Genomic DNA, 22,284 nt, shown 5'->3' on the forward strand with positions numbered 1-22,284 from the left:
CCAACCCACAGGGCCCCCCCGAGGTCCCCACAACCCTCCAAACCCCAGGGGACCCTGGCACCTGCACGGGACCCTCCCCTGGACCCCCCCGCACCCCATGGGGTCCCCACCTGCCCCAGTCCCTGGGCTGACCCCGTGGGACCCCCCCACCCCATGGGGCCCTTCCAGCCCCCCACGTGTGGGGTCCCAGGGGAGCCCCAACCCAGACCCCACAGCCTGGGGACCCCCGGGGGTCCGGGCTGGGCCGGGCCAGACGCGCACCCCCAGGACAGCCACGGGGCCCTGGGTGCCCCCGGCTCTGCCCCCCGGCTTGGCCGCTCCTGGGGTCACCCCAGTGCATTGTGGGAAACTCCCCATCACCATCGCGGGGTCGTGGGATGCAGTTTTGGGGGGCTTGGACCCCCGGAGCTGGCACGGGGCCAGGCTGGATGCCCCATCCCGGGGCCAGGGGAGCGGGGGGGCACCCTTGGGTGGCATGGGGGGGCCGGGTGCTGGGCGGCCGGCCCGGGGCGGCATGATGTCAGGCGGGGGCGGGAGCTGGCGCAGGTAGATAAAGCCGGGGAGAACAGGAATCCCCGGTCCGGCGGGAGGGTGGCGGGACGCGGCGGGCGCCTGCAGGTAGGAGCGGGGCCAGGGTGGGGGCCCCCCGCGCTGTGGGGCCACTGGCCATCCCGGGATGTTGGCCCTATCCCATCGGCATGACCCCAGCCCCCCGCTGCGCCCCCGCCCCTTCCCTCCCACCTTCCTCCCGGCTCTTCCTCCTCTTCTGCCGCCCCGGCATGGCCTGGCTGCCGCTGCCGCCCCGCAGCCTCCGCACCCCCAGCCCTGCAGCCCCCGTGGCCCAGGGAGCCCTGTCCCACCGCCTCGGCACCCACTGGGACCCCTGCCCACAGCTGGGGGCCCTGGGACCCCATCCTATAGCCCTGGTTGCCCTGGGACCCTGTCCCTTTGCCCTGGTGGCCCTGGGACCCTGCCCTATAGCTCCAGTGGCCCTGGGACCCCATTCCATAGCCCTGGTGGCCCTGGGACCCCATCCCTTATCCCTGGTCGCCCTGGGACCCTGCCCTATAGCCCTGCTGGCCCTGGGACCCCATCCTATAACCCTGGTGGCCCTGGTACCCTGCCCCGTAGCCCTCCTAGCCCTGGGACCCCATCCTATAGTTCTGGTGGCCCTGGGACCCTGTCCCTTAGCCCTGGTGGCCCTGGGATCCTATCACCTAATCCTGGTGGCCCTGGGATCCCATCCTATAGCCGCAGTGGCCCTGGGACCCTATCCTGTAATCCTGGTGGCCCTGGGACTCAGCCCTATAGCCCTGCTGGCTGTGGGAGCCCATCCCTTAGCCTTGGTGGCCCTAGGGACCCTGCTGTACAGCTCTGGTGGCCCTGGGACCCCATCCCATAGCCCTGGTGGCCCTGGGACCCTGTTCCTTAGCCCTGGTGGCCCTGGGACCCCATCCCATAGCCCTGGTTGCCCCGATCCCCCTGCCCTGTAGCCCTGGTGGCCCTGGGACCCCATCCCATAGCCTCAACACCCCCCAGTCCCCCTGCCCCACAGTCCTGCTGGCCCTGGGACCCCATCCCTTAGTGTTGGTGGCCCTGGGACCCTGTCCCCTAAACCCAGTGGCCCTGGTCCCCCTGGTCGATTACCCTGGTGGCCCTGGTGACCAGTCCTATAGTTCTGACGCCCTCCAGTCCCCTGCCCCAAAACCCTGGTGGCCCTGGTCCCCTTTTCCCACAGCCCCAAGGCTCCGGTCCCCCTGTTTGTCCCAGACCCCAGGGACACCCTGTGTCCCCCCCACCATCACCACCACCCCATCAGAGCCCTGTCACGGCCACCAGGACAGCGCTGGCATTGGGGTGACCTGAGGCCACGGTGATGGGCTGGCAGGTTGGTGGCAGGGCTGTGCCACTGTCCCAGGGCCCCGTGGGGTCCCCATCTGTCACATCCCCCGTCAGCCCCTCTGCTGTCCCCTGCATGGCTTGGGGCGGCCCTGCACGGTGTCCCACCACGAGCGGCATCACCCCACATGACCCCTGGCTGTCCCCGGTGTCCCTGGGCTCACCCCAGGGCCTGACCAGGCAGGGAGACCCCGGCCCGGCCCCTCCGGCACAGCCAGGGCAGGGGAGCAGGGAGGGAGCAGAGGGTCCGTACCGGCGGGACGGCTGGGACAGGGACGGGGATGTGGCAGGGACAGGGATGGGATGGGGATGGTGCTGGCAGCCGCGTGATGGCATCGGTCCTGCCCAGCCATGGACTTGGACCCCGAGCTGGCCAGGAGGCGGGGGACAGGGACGGGCAGCGGGTGGATGATTAACCAGGCCCTGCGCGGCATCCCGGGAATGGCAGAGCCCGGCGCGCTCGTGCCCGCAGCCACCGAGTGCCGCCAACGCGGCCGTGGGCGCCGCGCGTGTGTTACGTGTGCCACGTGCCGGACGGCCCCGCGCCGCCATGGCCGGGCTGTGCCTGCCCCTGCCTGGCCCAGGCGACCGGCGGCGGGGCAGGCTGCGCCGAGCTGTGCCGTGCCGTGCCGTGCCATGCCAAGCTGTGCTGTGGCAGGGCTGGCCCAGGGCCGTGCACATCCACCAGCCCCGTTGCAAATCGTTTTGGGGCTGAAACCGGAGCGCTGGCCGGTGTCGACGCGCCCCCCGAGTGCTGCGGCACCGCGTGGGCGCTGGCACCGGGCACCGGCAGCCGGGCGGGGGCGAGGGGTGACGCCGCAGCATGGGGGGCCGTGCCGGCGGGCAGGCTCGGGGCAGTTCCCACGGCGGGCGCGGGCGCCGGCTCCCTCGCCCCCAGCCTGCCGGCGCGGCCGCCCCGGCCCGGATGCCAGCGCGGTGAGGTGGAGCTGGGAGCGGCCGCCAGAACTGGTTTGGCCGGACCGGAGGAGGTGTCTGGGCTGGGCCACCGCCACGCTCCGCTTCCTGCTCCCACCGGCGCTGCGCTCGCCCACCGGAGTTCAGCCCAGCACGGCTCAACCGCGCACAGCTCGGCCTGGCACAGCTCAGCCTGGCAAAGCTCAGCCTGGCACATCTAAGTCCAGTACAGTTCAGCCTGGCATGGCTCAGCCTAGCGAAGCTCAGCCCAGCAAAGCTCAGCCTGGCTCAGCCCCACTCACTTTGGCCCAATTCAGCTCAGCCCAACTCAGCTCCGCCGGTCCCAGCCCAGCTCGGTGTCTCCCGGTGCCACCCGTCTCTCAGTGGTGATATGGGGACACTGGAGAGGGTCCCGTGTGGGGTGTGGAGGCGCTGGGGGATTCTCAGTTGTCTCGTAGGGGGCTGTGCTCACCGCTGGGCTCATGCTCCTGTCCCCCAGCTCCTGCACTGGGATGGGGCTGGAGGGACGGGGACACCCCGACCCTTGGCAGCCGCCTGGGGCTTGGCCGGACCCCCGCGGGGTGCGGGGTCCGGGGGCAGGCGGGGCGGTGCTGAGTCACGCCACCACGCGCTGACTCACTGCTTGTCTGGGCGCCGGCAAAACACCACCGGAGCGGGTGCCAAGGGTGGGCAGCCCCTGGCAGTGCCGTGGCACTGGCTGCCCGCGCCGGCGCGGCGGCGGTGGCTGGCGGCGTGCGGCCCATGTGGAGCCCGTCGCGGCGTCCCGTGGGGGCTGCCCACACGTGGCCACGGACCCCCGGCCCCACTGCCCTGGGGCCGAGGACCCGGAGCCTCGTGCAGTGCAGGACCCGCTCTCTCCCCCCAGATAATGCCATGGACGGGGGGGCTCAGCAGAGCAGCCTCCGGGAGCCCCCCGGGCCGGGCGGTGCGGAGCAGGAGGGGGTCCCCGGTGAGTGGGACGGGGGCGAGGGGCCGCCCGAGGTGAAGCGCTCCCAGCCCCTCTTCATCCACGGCAGCAGGTGGGTGGGGGGCCCGGGTGCCGAGGCGGTTGGGGGGCATCCAGAGGGTTGAGGGGGGGCACAGGCGTGGGGATGGGGGCACAGGACCCGGTGTTGGGGGGTCCGAGGGAGCTCAGCCCCTCTCTGCCCGCAGCCGGCAGCTGCCGGAGGAGGAGCCGCGCGCCTCGTCGCTGCCCAGCATCCCCAACCCCTTCCCCGAGCTCTGCAGCCCCTCCAACTCGCCCATCCTCAGCAGCCCGGCCCTGGGGCAGGGACCCCCCCGTGAAGGCGCTTCCCACGTGAGTCGGGGGGCAGGGGAGGGGGGCTCGGCCCCCGGGGACGCGGGGTCCCCTCCCGCCACGGGCCCTGATGCCCGCCTTGGCGCGCGCCCGCAGGTGGTGAAGGTGTTCGGCGAGGACGGCGCGTGCCGCTCGCTGGAGGCGTCGGCGGGGACCACGGCGCGGCAGCTCTGCGAGACGCTGGTGCGGAGGACGCGGGCGCTGCAGGACCACAGCTGGGCCCTGGTTGAGCTGCACCAGCACCTGGCCCTGGGTGAGCCGCCGGCACGGCGCGGCACGGCGCGGCATGGCATGGCGCTGGGGCCCCCCCGGCCGCCCTGCTGAACTCCATCCCCCCGCAGAGCGGTGCCTGGAGGACCACGAGTCGGTGGTGGAGGTGCAGAGCTCCTGGCCCCCGGGCGCCGACAGCCGCTTCGTCTTCCGCAAGAACTTCGCCAAGTACGAGCTCTTCAAGAGCAACGCGGTACGTGGCCACCGGAGCAAAGCCCGCGGGGACCTGCGTGTCCCACGGGGCCATGGATGCCCCACGGGGACCCATACACCCCATGGGGACCCTGAGCACCCCGTGGGTCTCCCCTGACCCCCCTGTCCCCCCAGCAGTCCCTCTTCCCCGAGGTGATGGTGTCCAGCTGCCTGGAGGCAAATAAGAGCATGGCACACTCCGAGCTCATCCAGGTACGGGGCCACCGTGCCCGGCCGTGCCATGGGGACCCTGCCATGCCGTGGGGACCTTGCTGTGCTATAGGGACCCTGCCGTGCCACGGGGACCCCACCATGCTGTGAGGACCCTGCCGTGTCCCTCAGCCTTCGTCTCCCCCCAGAACTTCCTCAACTCCGGGAGCTGCCCCGAGGTCCAGGGCTTCCTGCAGCTGCGGGAGACCGGGCGCAAGGTCTGGAAGCGTTTCTACTTCTCCCTGCGCCGCTCGGGGCTCTACTACTCCACCAAGGGCACCTCCAAGGTGAGGGGGTGGCTGGGGGCACGGCCGGGGGGATGTGGTGGGGCCAACCCTGACGCTCCCCCCCCCTTCCCCAGGACCCCCGGCATCTCCAGTACTTCGCCGACCTCACCGAGTCCAACATCTACTACGTGACGCAGGGCAAGAAGCACTACGGGACGCCCACCGAGTTCGGCTTCTGCATCAAGGTGGGGATGTCCCTGCCTGGCTGGAGGGGGCCATCCCTTCTGCGTGCCTTCCCCTGCCAAGGGGTCTCTGCTCCCCGAGAACCAGCCGGGGCTGCCCTGTGACGGCTCTGGCCTCTCCCTGCAGCCCTACAAAGTGCGAAGTGGCGTGAAGGGCCTGAAGCTGCTCTGCAGCGAGGACGAGCAGAGCCGGAGCTGCTGGATGGCGGCTTTCCGCCTCTTCAAGGTGAGCCCTGGCCCCGCCGGGGTGTTACCGGTCCCTGTGCTGGGGGGGTGCTGGGGGGATGCCAGAGGGATGCCGGGGGATGCTCACATCCCTGTGCCGAGGGGTGCCAGAGGGATGTCCCCATCCCTGTGCCAGAAGAGGTGCAGGATGGGTGTCCCCATCCCCATGCGGGGTAGATGTAGATGTCCCAGTCCCCAAGCCGGGAGGATGGGGAGGTCCCCATCCCCACACCAGGCGGGTGCTCCCCCACCCCGCTGCGGGACCCCCCCAGCTCACAGGGCTGTTCCCCCCAGTACGGCATGCAGCTCTACCGCAACTACCAGCAAGCGCAGGCGCGGCTGAGCCAGCCCCCCTGGATCGGCCCCACGCCCCTGGTGAGTGCTGCCCCCCCGCAGCCCCTGTCCCATGGGGAGCCCCCGGTCACCCCCCCATCACCGCCCCGCTCTCGCCGTCCCCCGCAGCGAAGCGTCTCGGACAACGCACTGGTGGCCATGGATTTCTCGGGATGCACGGGCCGGGTGATCGAGAACCCCAGCGAGGTGCTGACGGTGGCCCTGGAGGAGGCGCAGGCCTGGAGGGTGAGTTGGGGCGCAGGGGTGCGAGGGGGGTCCCCCCGAGCCCACGCTAACACCCGCTCCTTGCTTTGCGCGGCCAGAAGAAGACGACGCACCGGTACAGCCTGCCGGCAGCCTGCCAGAGCTCCCCGCTCAGCGCCGGTGAGCAGCGCCGAGCCGCGGGGTCCCATCCGGCAGAGCCGGGTTGTGCCAAGGGGGGGGTCCCTGCCCCGGGTGGGGGGTTCCCCCCAAGCCTGATGCCAGTCTCCCCTGCAGCCATCCACCGCACCCAGCCCTGGTTCCACGGGCGCATCTCCCGGGAGGACACCCAGCAGCTCATCGGCCGTCAGGGCTTGGTGGACGGGTACGGGGACCCCAGGGGGTCGAGGTCCCCGGGGCGCATGGGGGGGTCATGGGCGCCCTGGTGGGTACGTGACCCCAGGGGTTATAGGGCCCTGCGGTTCATGGGGTGAGGCAGGACCCCTGGGAGATGGGGGGAGTCTTGGCCGGGGGGGCATGGGATCCCAGGGGGGTTGGGACCCCCCGGGGTTTGCAGGGGATCTGCAGCCCCCGGGAGTATGGGAGCTTGGGGTTTCTGGGTGGGGGAACAGGACCCTGGGGCTCCCAGGGGGATACAGGGCTCCTGGGGGTACAGGACCCCAGGGCTGGGGGGGGAGGGGTACCTGGGACCCCGGGGGTGACACAGGGGCAGCAGAGGGGGCCCGGGGCCGGCGGTGACACCCCCCGGCGCTCGCAGCGTCTTCCTGGTGCGGGAGAGCCAGCGCAACCCCAAGGGCTTCGTCCTGTCCCTGTGCCACCTGCAGAGAGTCAAACACTATCTCATCCTGCCGGTGAGTGCCGGCGGCGGCGGGGCAGGGGGCCGGGGGGGCCGGGGGTGCGAGGGCCTGACCCACCCCCCCCGGCAGAGCGAAGAGGAAGGACGCCTCTACTTCACCATGGACGACGGGCAGACCCGTTTCGCCGACCTCATCCAGCTCGTGGAGTTTCACCAGATCAACCGCGGCATCCTGCCCTGCAAGCTGCGGCACTACTGCACCTGCGTGGCCCTCTGAGCCCGGCACCACCGGTACTGTGTGGCATGGCCGGCACGGCAGGGCTTGGCACAGCCCGGCACCACCGGCATGGCACGGCTTGGCACAGCCCAGCACCACCGGCAAGGCTTGGCACAGCCTGGCACCAATGGCACGGCTTGGCACAGCCCAGCACCACCAGCATGGCATGGTTTGGCACAGCCTGGCACTGCCGGCACGGGATGGCACAGCCCTGCATGGGGCGGCAGGATTGGGGCCAGCTCGGCGCAGCAAGCACCAGGTCGAGGACGGCTCCTCCACCGCCAGCCGCCCGCCCTGCGCCGCGGGTGCCAGCTCTGCCCGCGGGGTCCCGGGGTCCCGGCGCTGCCGGGCCCCCCCACACTCAAGCACTTTCTCCCCCCTCTGCAGCACCGGCCCCGAGTGTCCCCGAGGGTCCCCATGGGGCCCTGGTGCTCCGCACCCCCAGGCCAGGCAGGTTGGGGGTCCCCGGCCCCAGGAGCGGGGTCCTGGGGAGGTTGGGGGGGCACCCACCACCGCGTCCCCCACGTCCCCGCGAGGCCAGTCGAACTGTGACGTGTTTTATACCAATGAGAATAAAGGTTATTTTTTCAGAGCTCCCGCCTCACCTCTCTAAAGGAAAAGCCGGGGCGCTGGGCGGGGGGTCCGTCCCTGCAGCCCCCCGCTGCCGGCAAGCACACGGCTGGCAGCGTCACCGTGTCCCGCCGTGTCCCCGCGGTGCCCCAGGTCCTGCACAAAGGCCTCTCTGTGCACCCCGGGCACCACGTGCGGCTCAGCCACGCGGCCGCTGGCAAATCCTAGCGGGATTAGCGGGGGGGATTAAGGGCCCGGATTTGGGGGGGCCGGGGCCAGGCCAGCTGCTATAAAAGGCGAGGGGCCGGGGAGCGGGGCCGCGGCTGCACCATGGCTCCCAAGACGGTGCTGATCACCGGCTGCTCCTCCGGCATCGGGCTGGCGCTGGCCGTCCGGCTGGCGCGGGACAAGCAGCGCCGCTTCCGAGGTGAGCGGGGTGGGGGGACCCCCCGTTCCCCGGGGAGACCCCGCGTGGGGCTGAGCCGCCTCTGCCCCCAGTCATCGCCACCATGAGGAACGTGGGCAGGAGCGGGGCGCTGGCGGCGGCGGCGGGGCCGGCGCTGGGCCGGACGCTGGAGATCAAGCAGCTGGACGTCTGCGACGAGGGCTCCATCCGCGCCTGCCTCGACAGCATCCCCGGGCGCCACGTCGACGTCCTGGGTGAGCCCCGGGAGCCCCCTCCCACCGCATCCCCATGGTGCCCTGCACCAGGGAGCCCCGTGCTGGGGACCCTCCGTGCTGGGGACACCCCGTGCACCGGGGGCACCCTGCACCAGGGACCCTCCGTGCAGTGGGGACTGTCCATGCCAAGCATGTCCCATGCTGGGGACCCTCCATGTCGGGGACACCCCATGCACCGGGGACCCCCCATGCACCGAGGACCCCCAGACCCCATGCACTGGGGACCCTCCACGCCCGGGACATCCTGCACCAGGGACCCTCTGTGCACTGGGGACACCCCCGTGTACCAGGGACCCTCCACACCCAGGGCATCCCGTGCTGGACACCCACCATGCACCAGGGACCCTCTGTGCACCGGGGACCCTCTGAGCACGGGGCACGGGACCCCCCCTGCACAGGGGACGCCCCGCTGACGCCCCGTGCCCGCAGTCAGCAACGCCGGGGTGGGCATGGCGGGTCCCCTGGAGTGCCAGAGCCTGGCGGCCATGCAGAGCCTCATGGACACCAACTTCTTCGGCCTCGTCCGCCTGGTCAAGGAGGTGCTGCCCGACATGAAGCGGCGCCGCGGGGGCCACATCGTTGTCATCAGCAGCATCATGGGCCTGCAGGGTAGGGGGGGACAGGGTGCCCTGGTGGGACCAGCCCCCCCCCCAGCCCTGACTGGGACCCCCCTGCCTCTCCAGGCATCGTCTTCAATGACATCTACGCGGCCTCCAAGTTCGCGGTGGAGGGTTTCTGCGAGAGCCTGGTGGTCCAGGCACTGCGCTTCAACGTGGCGTGAGTGCCGGGGGCTGGCAGCCGGTGCAGCCCCCCGGGGCGGGGGGAGCTTGGGGGTGCCAGGGTCCCCAGCGCCCCATCCCCGGGCAGGATCAGCCTGGTGGAGCCGGGGCCGGTGATGACAGAGTTCGAGGCAAAGTTGTACGAGGAAGCCGAACGCGCCGACTACTCGCGGACAGACCCCGAGACAGCCGACATCTTCACCAACCTCTACCTGAGGAACTCCAAGGACGTCTTCGCCAGCCTGGGCCAGACCCCCGAGGACATTGCGGAGGTGACAGGCGGGCAGGTGGCCCCGCCGGGCTGGGGGCTGCCCTTGTCCCACCCCCTCGCCTGGCAGCCCCTGGCTGGGCTGGGCTGGGCTTCTAGAGAAGCCTCAATTAGCCCTAACGAGGAGCAACGACCCCCAGCTGGTACCAGGGCAGGGGTCCTGCCCCAACAACTCCTTCCCTCTGAGCTCCATCCTGATGGGGCCGAGCCCGGCTGGGAATGGGAACAGGAATGGGAACGGGAATGGGAACGGGGATGGGATGGGAAGGGAATGAGATGGGCATGAGATGGGATGGGATGGGGGTGGGAATGAGATGGGGATGGGATGGGAAGGGAATGGGGATGGGATGGGAATGGGAACATAGATGGGAATGGAATGGGAATGAGGCTGGGAAGAGGGTGGGCATGGGGGTAGGATGGGATGGGGTTAAGGATGCGATGGGGCAGGATGGAGCTGGGGATGGGAAGGGAATGGGAATGGGATGGGGATGGGAATGGGGATGGAGACAGGATGGGGATGAGGAGGGGACAGGGAGAGGAAAGGGACAGTACCATCCCCACGTGCAGCACACACTGCGGGTGATCGAGGCAGCCCGGCCGCCCTTCCGGCACCAGACCAACGCGGCGTACACGCCGATGGCCGCGCTGAAGCACGCCGACCCCAGCGGTGCCCTCATGACCGATGCTTTCTACAAGCTGGTGTTCAAATACGACGCGGTGCTGCGGCTCAGCCTCCGCGCCATCCGCCTGCTCCGCTGGAAGGCCCAGAAGGTGAAGGAAGGCGCCCGGCTGCTGGGCTTCAAATAGCCGCAGCCCCCGGCAGCTCGGGGCACCGCGCCGGCGCAGCCGCCCAGGCGCCCGGCTCGCTTCGGGGGGCAGCTCGGAGGCAGGGGGCGAGCGGGGCCAGGACCCACGCGGGGTTTCGCTTCCTGCTCCCGGCCCGAAATAGCACCCGCCGCCGCTGTATTAAAATCGGGAGTGGTATTTTTAACCAGCGCCGGGTGAAAAAGCAGAGCGGCTTCCTCCGAGAGTGCAGCGGCCGTGACGGGGCTGGGAAGGGCTGGCAGCTGCCCCCCACCTGCCTCCCGCTCCCTGGGGGCACCTGATCCCCCCCGACCCCCTGCACCCATGGGCATGAGGCACCCCGGGGCCCTGGCCCCATGTCCCCTTGGCCACCCAGCGATGGCCGTGTCCCCTTCCCCCGGGCTCCACTGCGGGGTTGGCAATGCCCCATGGCAGGGGGGGTCCTGCATGAGGGACCACGCCACCCCCTCCGGCACCGAGCTCCGCGGCGGCTCGGCTGCAGCGCTGGGTGCAGAGGGTGCAGGAGGTGGTGCAGGGAGGGGAGCAGGGTGGAAAGGGTGTGCGGTGTGTTCAGAGGGTGCACAGGGGGTGCACGGGTGCACGGTGGGTGCAAAGGGGCTGCAGAGAGTGGTGCAGAGCAGGCGTGGGTTGCATGGTGAAGGCTGGGTGCAGGGTGCAAGGCTGCTGGGTGCAGGGCTGCTGGGTGCAGGGTGGGTGCAGGGTGCAAGCATGCATGGTGGGTGCAGGTCAGGCGCCAGGAGCAGGTGCATCAGGGGGACCCCAGCACCCTGCGCTGCCCCGGGGGCTCCCCCCCAGCTCAGGGGGGTGACGGTGGGGGGGGTGCAGCCTGTGCCGCCCCCCAGGCTGGGCGCAGGGTGCTTGCGTGTGGGCGCCTGGCGTGACTGCGCCCGGGAGGTGAGAACAGGGGGAAACCGCAGGGAGGCCCGGCATGATTCAACGCCGCGGGGCCGTTTCTCAGAAACCTTCCTGGCTCCCACCGTGCTTCCCGGCGCGGCTGCACCGGAGCCAGGGACGCCCCGTGGCCTCGCCGGTGCCCAGGATGGCGGGTGCAGGGATGCACGTGTGGCAAAGATGCGGGGTCCCCGGTGCAGCCCCCCCAGGATCCCCAGCCCCACGTGCGAGGGGCTGGATGGCGGCTGCAGCACCGTGCAGCGTGCACCAGCCCGTGCCACGCACGTGGCCTCCCCGGGCCCAGCCGGCTCCAGGCACCTTGGGGACGGGGGGGGGCACGGGGGGGGAGAGGAAATATTTTTGCATTATCCCCCCTTCTCGCACGAGTTAATGGCAAAGCGGCGGTGGAGCACGGGGGCTATGGCAACAGCGCAGCACCTGCGGGACATGCAGGGGTGACATCAAAGCGGCAGCGGAGACGCAGCCTCCCCCCCCCGCTGCGGTTTCTGCAGATTTGACTAACTTTCTCCGCTCCGGGGGGCAGGAACGGGGGGGCTGCGCCCAGCCCTGGGGAGCAACGAAGGGGGGGGCCCCCCGGCACGGAGCCACAGCCCTGGGAAACGGGGCCGAGGGAGGACAGGACCCCCCAGACACCCCCAGCCCCACGGTGTCCCCCAGTCCCCAGGGAAGCAGCAATGGGGCTGCTGCCGGGGAAGCAGGGGGGGAGCAGGATTGTCCCCAGCGCTCGCTGCAGAGCAGGGGGACAGTGGGTGTCCGGGCACAGCAGCGCCGCGATGGCCTCAGCCCGGCTCACGGCCCGGCTCACCAACGCTGGCGGTGGGAAGGGGGTCCCAGGCAAAGCGAGGGGGGGAAGAGGGAGCTGCTGTGGCCTGGGCTGCGTGGGGGCTCCTCCATCGGTGGGGGACACCTGGGCCGTGCCTACGGCCGAGGAGCATCGCCTCCGGCTTGGGAGCACCCTCCCTGCTCGCGGAGCACCATTGCGGAGCCCAGGAGCACCAGCCCCATCCCACCCTTTGCTGCCACCGCGCCGGGTGCCAGGGTGGAGGCTCTGCTCGAGGGGCCGAAGCCGCTCGGGTTGGAAGCAGGTTCTTCTAAAAACAATTGTCTGCCGGGACTTTCCTTTCCCCGGCGAGCCTGTGTGTGACAATCGTCAGCCGCTCCCCGCGCTCTCGCTCCCCCGAGGATTTCGCTCGCCGCCCAGGTGCGCCGGCTTGCTGCGATGCAAATGCGGCGCCAGATATAACCCCGCCGGAGGGAATGGCTCGGTGGCGCGGGAGCGCGCGGCTCCCCAGGGGCTTCACTTCCCTCCCGGCGAAGCGAGGGGGGCATCGGGCGTGACGTGAACCTGCTGCCCTCGCCGTGGTGCCCCGGTGACAGCCGTGGCCTCGTCCCTGCTTTGCTGCCTGCACCCGCCTGGCCCGCAGGGCGCGCGGGTGGGAGCCCCGGGGCTGCAAAGCTCCCCCTCGGCGATGCCAGCGTTGGGCACGCGGCTCCGCGCGGGGGGCAACCGGTGGTCCCCATTCCGCTGTCGCTCAGCCCCCCAAGGGAAGCGTGGAGGCGGCCCCGCGCCCCGCTCACACCTTGCCCCCCGGCTTTTGGGGGCAGCGGGATCCCCGCACCCTCCCGGGGGCAGCGGGAGCCCGGCAGAGCCGCCCGGCCCACGCGGAGGCCTGCGAAAGCCGGCGGGTCCTCGCCGGGATGGCGCGGAGGAGCGTGACTCAGTGAAAGGCTGGAGAATTGGGACAAGGAGGAGGTGGCGGCGGTGACTCAGTCCTCCCTCACCCGCTCGCCTCCCCGCTCTCCCCTCCCGGCACGGCTGGTCTCGGGGTGCCGGACCGCTCGTCGAGGGGGCGGGAGCCGGCCGGGATGCTCACAGGATGCGGTTCAGCACCCGGCAGAGTTTTATAGGATTTTTTTTGTGCGTTACCAAGCGTGTTTCAACACGACGGGGGGGAAAGAGTTCCTCTCTGCTCTATCGTAATTACAGCACATCGGCAGATAAGGATCTCTCTGTCATAACACCAACTGAATGTTTTTATAAGCCTGGTGCTTTAAAGGGGTTTTGGTTCCAGGCAGAAGAGGGCTGAGGGGGTTTTTAGCACCAAAACAGCTCTTATTCAGGGAAAAGGCAGGCTGGGGGATGCGCTGCCCCGGCCCCGAGCCCCTCGGCTGGCCCGGGGCTGCGAGCGCTGGCAGCGTCACCCCGTCCTTCAGAGACACCTGGCAGCGTCACAGCGAGGGGAAAATAACTCTTGGCGCTTGCGTTTCACCCCGGCTAGGAAGGAAGTGAAGGTAAAAGAAAAAAAGGATCCTCTGACTTCTTTTTTTTTTTTCTTTTCTGTGTTTCAAGTGTGTCCAGCTTCTTGTGGTAGAAGGTGTCAGGAGAGTATGAAATAAGCGTGAAAAACGTCAACCTGCTGAAGCAGGTGCTAAAAAAGGGCTGCGGGAGGGTTGGCGTGAGCCTCCGCCCTCCCCGCCTGCCGGGGTGTTTCCGTCTGACTGATGTGCTCCGGCACGGTGGGCGCAGCCCCCGTCACCCCACGGAAACCCCGAGCCCACCCCGCGCCCGCTGGAGTCAGCCCTGCTTCCAGCACGCCCCGGCGCGGGCCCGGGCGCACGGTCCGCGGGCAGGTTGCGGGGGACGGCGGCCGTGGCTACAGGCCGCGCCGGGAGGAGCGGCAAGAGCGTGGCTGCGCGGGGAGGAATCCGAGGGGCGCGTGCCCCTTCCGCCGTCCCCTTCCCAAACGCGCCTCGGCCCCGCGCCGCCTGCGAGGGGGACGCCCTGCATGCGGGCAGCGTCCCCCACGCGCGCCCGGCATCACCTGCGGACGCCTGGGATCCCAGGCGCAAACCCGGCCGGCAAGCATTTGCCAGCGCCGCAGCTCAGCACCCGGCCGAGGCCACCGCCGACGCGCGCGTCAGGGCTCCTCCGCACTTCTACCGGAGCCCGGTTTCGCTATGACTGTGCTCCAACACCAGGGCGAGGAGGACGGCGGCGCTTCGTGACACATCACGTCGCAAGGAGCGCGTCCCGAGGCCGGGAGCGGCTGCCTGCCCGCACGTTCCCGCGGCCGTCCCGCGGGAATGGCTTCTGCTCTGCCGGGGCAAATCTGGGCCGTTCCCCTCCCTCCAATGCTTGCCCCAAGCTTGCCGGGGAGGCTAGGAAAGGCGGCGGCAGCCCCGGGTCAGAGAAGGGCACGTTTCCTCAGACCGAATCGTTCATCCATTAACCAAAACTAAAGACCGATGCCATTTTTCAGCAGTCAGAGGAGCGGGCTACATTATCTTTAAATCTCAGAGCGTATCAGCACTCCGAACCGGCTGGTGTTCTGCTAACCACAGCCATCGCCACCAGCTCGGCAGCTCCCAGGGGAAGCACCGCGGCTACGGGCCGGGCGCCGGTTTCGTCACATCTTCGCGATTCACAGATCCCAGGGGCGACGGACGCGGCAGCTCCAGCCCCGGCGCTCCGGGCCTGCTCCCCCCGAGCTCGCTCCTGCTCGGCAGCCAGCGCTTGCCGCTCGCTTCCCAGCCCCGAGCGTCGCGATCGCCTCTGCTTTCAGGGCTGCAAGGAACGAGCTTTGGTGCGGGAGAGCAGCGACGCACAGCGCAGCGCCCGGGGTCCCTTCGACTACTACATACACGAGAGTTTTGTGCAGTTTTAAAAAAATTCAATAAACTTTTAAGCACAAGAGGCTCGTTTCTTAATGCTAAAAGCCACTTCCCTGAGCCTCCTCTCTGCACCTGCTATTTAGGTATAATTCAGCAGTAAATAAAGAAACCAAGCGAGACAGACGAAACAGCTGGCTGGAGCGTGCTCAAAGAGAACGGTCCACACAGAAATTTGTTCCGTGCCAAAATAACCAAAGCGGGAGCAGAATAAATCAGGCTCACAACAAATACCAGCGGTTTTTTCCCCTCCGCTTTCCCAGACGAGGCGATTTGCAAAAGCCCCTCTGAGCTCAGAGACCTGCCCGCGACCGAGCGCGGCCCTTCGACGTACGGCGGTGGCCCGACGGGCTTCCCGCCTCCCACGCCAGCGCGGCCGGGGCTCGGCCCACGAGGGAGGGCGGCGGGGGCAGCGCCGCGGGATGGGGTCTGCTGCACCAGTGGGGTCCCCCGCCGCGGCACGCGCAGAGGGGGCCGATCCCGGCGCCGCACGGGGCCGGCGCGTTCCAGCTCCGGGACGCAGCCAAGGCAGGCGCCAGCCCCAGCTGAGGGAGTCGCCGGCACACGCTTGGCGAGCATCACACAGCAGATAAACGGTACTCAAAAATATATATATATTTTAATAAATGACTGGGTTGAAATTCCACAACACGCGATTGTTCGACAGCAGAGCTGCAACGAGGTTACCGCTCGTCAGCTCCAGACAGCACAGGGAACTTCTTTAGGTTCAGCCTATCTTGAAATCGTGGCTCTGCCCGAGCAGTGGTGGGAAAATGGTGCCGTCTAGGCCAGCGACTGCGAAAACCTCCCTCCTTCCTTTCAAAAACCTGGGGGCATCGCTGACGCCGAGCTGCTCGGAGGCGCGGTGGTTGATTGCTCACCTTATCTGGGAAGCAGGGGGAGGTGGCTGAAGCCCTGCCTGGCGGTAAGCGAAGAGTGGGAGAGTAATCTGAAGAGTGTTTTCAAGGATTCAGTAGCGGCGTGAGAAGGCAACCAGCGGCGCTGCGTGACACACATTCGGCAATCTGAGGAGCTTCCTGTGCAAATGACAAGTTACGTTTTACTGCGCGTAATCTTATTCATTTCTGTTGGAACCGTGAGGAGCATTTTCATCAGCCACGACGTGCGTGGCACTCGGTTGCTTCTCCCATGAAAACGCAGCAGGAGGGACGGAGCTACCGAACAGTTTGCACTGACTGAAGCAGGGAGTTGGCTGAAGCCTTTCCCAGTCCAGGCTGCTGCCCGGAAGGCGATCCTCAGACGATCGGGTTAAGCCCTTGGTGGAACAGCAGCCTCGCTCGCAGAGGGATCGTTTGTCACGCCGTGACAACGGGTATTCCTCGGGGAAGAGCCAACATCCACCCGCTCACTGTATGTGCCTGGTGATGGGGAACCGGTTGCTGGAAAAGATCCTACACCTATTTTATAACTACGCACATAACATCACACAAGGCAGCGAAAGACTCTCCTCACCCCCAACGATAAGCAGGATCTAGGATCTAGCGCTGCTACAGCACTCTAGATACTCAAGCACTCTGCAGACTAATTTACCCTTCTCCAGATGTACGTTTATTGGGAAAAAGGACTATAACTTTCTTTTTTGTACCTTAAAATTCAGAGAGGGAGAAAGTATTTGAGCCGAGGTCAGAGGAAGGAATGAAATTCAGTATTTCTTGACCCTCGGCTCTCCACCTAGGCCTCTGTGCCCCAGCCTTCCCTCATGGAAACGGATGGATCGCCACGGGTATCGGCACAGCAACGTTGGAAAAGTACAAAAGCAATGTAGCTCCCAAACCGTACAACGGATGCAAAAAGTCCATCAGAACACACCTAACTCTACATTATACAAAAATGCTTTGCAAAGAATAAACATTCACTCAGCAAAACTGTTATCAAATTCATATCTTCAGCACAGTGACTAATAATACAGCTGCAGAGCAATGATTAGATTAGAAGAACTATTTTAAAAACCAGCTTCAAAGTAATGGTAAATACTCATTTTGCAAAACAGCACATTTCACTCCGAGGGATATCCCCACGTAAAACCAGACGGTGTGATTGAGCTGTCAGCTCCCACACGTTCGCGTATGCAGATTCTCACGGTGTCTGCTGCCAGGACAGGGTGACTCCCGCTCCGAGCCCAACGCCTTCCGCCGTCCGCAGGGACGTCGTGTGCCAGGGCCGGCCGCGGACCGGACGGCACGGCCGCGAGTCCTGCGGCTGCGGCTGAGCAGGAGCGAGGCGGGGGCACAACGCACGGCGCGGTTTCGTCCTCGTTCTTGGCACCCACCAGAAAGGAGGACTTTCCATCAATGAAAATCAGGATTTCCCCCAGACTGCATGGATGAGCCAACCGATGACCTCACTGGGTATCCCAAAAATGCATACTGTTAAAAACCCCAACCCCAAAATAGGTCTCATTTCTTATTTTGCTATTACTGACTAAGACGCATGTGGGAGTGACTTTAAAGAAAGTGAACAGAGGGGTAAGAAAAATGAAAGTGTGGTGGGGCCACATGCTCTTTACGACTTCGGGGAAAACCTTTAAAGAGGAATTAATAATCCCTCCCAGGCGGGCGTTCTCCTTGTTTCGGTGATTAGCCATTTGAAGACCGTCGGGATTGCAACAGCTAGAAAAAGCTCCTCCTCTATACTTCTGCCTATACGTCTGACCGAGCAGGGAAACTGGCAGCAGGGCATAAAAACCTTTTGCGCTGAGTTAAAGCATACATTATAAAAACAAATGCACATTAAAAAATAAAAACATCTTAAAATGGCTCTTAATTTTCACAAAAATAAAGTTCATATAAAAATCGGTCTCTGCTCCTGGTATTTTGTACAGTACCACTCACCACAGCAGCTAGGCACAGATGCTACAGAACACTGAATTATTGGTAAAAAAAATTTAAAAAGGTGTCGCCTCCCTGCGACACTCATTTAAAAACTGGCATAGAAAAATACTCAAGAAATTTCTTTATACTAATTAAAAAACAAACAAACAAGCCTCCCCTCCGATCTAAAACAAAGCCTTTGACCTTGGAAAACCAGTCCTTTCATTTGAGTACTACTCTGTGCTCTCCTCGTGCTATGTGGGAGGAAAATTCGTATCGGTCATGGCTTCTGTACCCGCAGACGTTGCACTCGAAGGGATCGCGGAAGCCGTGGCAGCCCATGTGGATGGTGAACATCACATAATCCAAAAAGAGGACGCGGCAGTGGTCGCACCGGTAGACGCCGATGGCTTCCCCTTCCTTGTTGATGACCTTAAAGGCATCGCGCGGGCATATGGCAGGCGGCTTGATTATGTCATACGGCCTTGGGAAATCCTTCAAGGACTGGAGGCCGTTGCGGGCCTGAGCGGGGATCATCTGGCTTTGATGGAAGGTGGGATTCTGCCGCTCCTCGTGGTTGCTGTCAGTGTCTGTGGAGTCTTGGCCGCTGTTGTTTGGGGAAAGGCCTCTGTCGGAAGACAGGCTTTTGTCCCTTAGGTGGCTCTTCTCCGCATCCTGCGAGGTGCCGTTCGGCACGTCGGCGCGGGTCAGCGGTATGGGGTACAGGCTGCTTATGACGGGGACCATTTCGGAGGTGGGAGCCGGCGGCGTCTGCACAAGAGGGCGCAAGGCTTCAGCCCCAAGGTAGGTGATGGCGTTGTTTATGGCCTGGTCCATCATGCGTCCTTGCATTATGTCGCTTTCCTTTTCGTACATGAAACTGGAATTATAATTAACATCAAAACTATGTCGTTTCTCACCTGCAAGAGAGGAGAGGCATTAAATTACCTGGGTGGGTAAAGAAGTATTTAAACTCCGTGACGCCTTTTCTAAATGGCGGTTGTCTCTGGAAAGTAGAGAGGCATGAAATGTTCTCTGCGGAAAGAGGCCGTTCATATACACAAGTAGCTTTTGGGTGGGAGGTTTTGGGGGGGTTTTGCTATTTGTATTTTAAAGTCCAGCCTTGGAAGTAAAAATTTAATAGAGGAGGTGGTGAGGATACTTATTGGACAAATCGTCACTAAATTTTTTAAATTATTCTGGGATTTAAGGGGAAGAATATTAGCAAAGCTTCCATGATTACCTTCTCTCACCTTTTTTCTAGAAAAAGGTAAATAATCATTAATGAAAATACTTGTAAAAGAGCTAATGGATAATGAACCAAAATACTCCATTTTCGGTACCAAGACTGCAACCTTTCGTTCTTGACTTGTCCCCCGAGAAGCGCACCCCTCTCTAACAGAAAAAGCGAAGACAAGTGCCGGCTGAGATCTGATGCGCTTTTCGTTACTTCTACCCATCTGACAGAGTCTTCCTTTATACGTCCTTGGACACTGAAGTCAATTTTCCTCACCGTCCTCTGACAACGACAGCTTCCTCTGCACCACGCCTGCCTTCTTGGAACTCTACACAGGCTTTCAGATAATCTGACGCCGGCAGCTATGTATGTATGTATAGGAGAACACATTTAGGGTTACTTGATACAGGGCTAGTGAAAGAGGAGCGAAACGTATTCCTCCCTGGGTGTGCTAGGGCTTTGAAAGCTCTGAATTAGACAGAACGGGAGGAGAGCTAAGAGAGCGCGTACCTGAAATTCTGCTCACACCTCTTCTAGCAAGGACTAAGGCAAGGGAGAGCGGGCTGGGCAGCGCTCTGCAACGGGTTTTCTCTCTGCCAGGTGCAGGGAGGAAATAAAACTGCACCCCAAAAGGACTAAAGTCACTTTTTTTGGTGAATGCCTAGAAATAAGTAATTGAATTCTGTGGTTACCTAAAACATAAAATTGTTCATAGCTTTAAAAAAAAAAAAAATATGGACCAGACCAAATGTTTCATGTGTAAGTGACTTGCAAACATCAGATCCACTAATCTTTTAGTTACGGTAACTCGAGTAGTGCAGATGTTTATCAGTCACCTGTCAACACCATGACTCAATGTATATGAAACTCATTAGGTTTCACTGCAGAGGCAGAAAACCAGGAGCTCACGTTTCTCTTATAAAACACTCAAAAAGGTTAGTGAACCACAAGAGTGTAACTGCTTCCAACCCTCAACAAAACTTGCGATCCAACTTTACGCAGAAGGAAACAAAACGATCTAGCACATTTGTATGACTCATAAAAGCAGCTCCAGGCAAGTGAAAGAAGTGAACTAATTTGAAATTTAAAAAAAAAAAAAAGAAAAGGCAACAAAAGCAAAAATATACAGGACTCCCTATAAATGTGGGGTTAGGAGTCACTGTCGTAAGACACAAAACCACCACGTATGATCCCTGAGGCCGTCACAGTATTCTGTTATTCCACTGACCTGGTGGCTTTTTAAAATCCCCACAACAGCCCATTCCGCCTGCCTTAAACTACCAGTTATATCAAATGAAATGCAAATACCCAAATGCTCTGCTGCCAGACATGAGCGTGTCATGTTGCCGTACGCTTTTAAAAGGCCAGGGCACATCAGAAGCGGACTCCTTCTACGAGAGGGCGAGAAATCAGGCTGTAAACCCGACTGCGACGTTTCTCAGACGCTTTGGGAGGAAAAGGCGTTACGTGAAGAAGGGCTTCTCTCTCGCTCTCCCTTTCCCCACTGTCTCAGTAGACACCCCAAGGCGAGCAGGCATCCGATTTCGATACCTCAGTGAGATACCTATATTTAGGTAGGCTGAATCTGCACGAAAGTGCTACAGAAAGCGCTAATCGTATACCCAGGACGTCAAGCCATGGCACCGCATCGCCATCGAGCAGATGGCGGGGGGCACTCTCGATTGCTTATTTTGTTTCCCCTCAGTCAAACCTTTCCACGGAAAGAGCCGAAACCCCAGATCGGTGCTTCACTCAAAAACGACAGCAATCCGTCAGGAGAAAGTTGGTATCAATGATTTAGAAAAAGGGAAAGGAGTCCATGGGGAGGGGGGGATGAATGAGACGGACCATCCCCGAAGCAGCTGATGCTTTATCTCTGCAGCCGGCAGGACAACGTCGTGGATTATTCTGAGTTAAGCTGCTATCTGCACCAGGGGAAGTGCCACAAAGTTACTGAAAAACACTACATTAAAAATTAAATGTGCAGGTTCTCCAGTGCTCATTTACAAAGCAGCCCCTGGTGAGCAGAACGTCTTTCCTCTTTTTTTCTTTTTTTCCTGTTTGTCTCAGTACAATGCAAAAGCTTTCCCCTTCAAAATTCACACATGAGCCATAGCGTATGACACATACTCATGTGCTGCTCAGTGATGCTTCACTTGCTCTAAAACATACGTAGATTTTTGCAGCCTGACGAGGTGTGGACACTGGAAACGGGGAGCGAACCGGCTTCCTGCCGCCGTGCTAACCAAAGCAGGCGATTTCTCATTAGACTTTGCACGCTGGGGGATAATGGTGTTTGGTACCGTGTCAGAGCTGCACTAGCACTTTTACCGCTACGAGAAATATATTTTTACTCCTGGTCTCAGGGAGAACTTGTTTTTAAAAAGGACGAAATAAAATCTGTGGGTCAAGACACTCAGCTGGTGCAAACTGGCAGAAATGCATTGACTGCACTGGTTACTTCGATTTGCGTCAACTGGGGGTAGAGCCCCATGAGTGGTTTGTACAGCAGCGAAGTACCACCAGCACGGGTATCCGTTCTGCTGGGCTATTTTTATTTGTTTGGTTGTTTTTTTTAAAGTATCTGTTCATTAATCAAACGAGGAAGTACAAAAAGCCAGGGTTTGTGGATTTGGTCCATATATCCGCAAAATCGAAATCCACAGCAAAATCGGAAACACAAAATCATAAACTTCCATTCAAATCCTCGCTCCCTCGTAACTGAAGGAAAAGCTGAGGACGAAATCTTTGCAGGAGAAGCCTTCGAAGGGGGGCCTAGCGCAGAGGTTACGAGTCAAGTATACGGTCTGCTGGTCTGCGTCCTTATCTGAGACTTGCACTTCTGCACATGAGGTAGCTACTGAAGATGAAAATGTGAAAAAATAAAGCGGGCAAGACTCCCGGTGCTCGTAGGAATCTCGGTGAAGCCCTCAAACAATAATAAAGTTGGGTTTTTTTTCTGATCAATAGACTTCATTCAGAGAAATGAGCCAAACAAAGATGCCTTGTTAGTATACATCTCTGTCCCTTCTTCCTGACAAAATGAAAAATCAGCACCCGTTCTGAGAACGCCGTTTCCCAAGAAATCACAAAGCTGTCCTGGCAGATTCGCACTCCTACACATACAGTTCAGAAAGTCACAAAAGTCAAATCAAGGTCGGCCAGACTGCTCTCGCAAACACACTTCCCAGGGATAAAAAGGACCGAGTGAGTAATTTTCTCATCCATTACTTAAAAAGAACATGCCAATCACATAGGTTCTAGAAAAACAGCAAGTTTCAGAAATGGGTCCTGTTGTTCCTTGAGGTGCGCTGCCCTGGGTCCTCCACCTTCTCCACAAAAGCCCCTGCATGCTGCAGTACCAGCCCGTGCCACCTGCAGACCGC

General features: G+C 62.8%; 3 protein-coding genes across 7 annotated transcripts in view; 2 read left to right on the forward strand and 1 right to left on the reverse strand.

The window, feature by feature from the left end:
• Positions 1-3,708: 3,708 nt before the first annotated feature.
• Positions 3,709-7,126, forward strand: GRB7 (growth factor receptor bound protein 7; the record flags this gene model as incomplete). The annotated part of the gene is made up of 14 exons (XM_082332232.1): positions 3,709-3,854; positions 3,988-4,132; positions 4,229-4,385; positions 4,474-4,595; positions 4,730-4,807; positions 4,954-5,091; positions 5,166-5,276; positions 5,401-5,499; positions 5,793-5,873; positions 5,961-6,077; positions 6,155-6,215; positions 6,330-6,417; positions 6,811-6,904; positions 6,980-7,126. The coding sequence occupies 14 exons, from the start codon at positions 3,709-3,711 to the stop codon at positions 7,124-7,126; spliced, it is 1,584 nt and encodes a 527-aa protein (XP_082188358.1).
• A 900-nt stretch (positions 7,127-8,026) lies between these two features.
• Positions 8,027-10,231, forward strand: LOC309599929 (retinol dehydrogenase 8-like; the record flags this gene model as incomplete). Its single annotated transcript, XM_082331832.1, has 6 exons — positions 8,027-8,123; positions 8,195-8,356; positions 8,807-8,986; positions 9,061-9,154; positions 9,245-9,428; positions 9,992-10,231. 6 exons carry the CDS (start codon positions 8,027-8,029, stop codon positions 10,229-10,231), a joined length of 957 nt encoding a protein of 318 aa, XP_082187958.1.
• Positions 10,232-15,605: 5,374 nt separating this feature from the next.
• Positions 15,606-22,284, reverse strand: part of IKZF3 (IKAROS family zinc finger 3) — a 37,227-nt gene continuing 30,548 nt past the window's right edge. For all 5 annotated transcript variants that reach the window (XM_082332081.1, XM_082332084.1, XM_082332083.1 and 2 more), the window contains one exon: positions 15,606-18,581. In XM_082332081.1, coding sequence (XP_082188207.1) covers positions 17,884-18,581 — 698 coding nt within the window. In that variant the 3' untranslated portion in view covers positions 15,606-17,883. The remainder of the gene's footprint in view (positions 18,582-22,284) is intronic.

Source organism: Platalea leucorodia (assembly GCF_965183815.1).
Source record: "Platalea leucorodia genome assembly, chromosome: 22".
NCBI lineage: Eukaryota > Metazoa > Chordata > Aves > Pelecaniformes > Threskiornithidae > Platalea > Platalea leucorodia.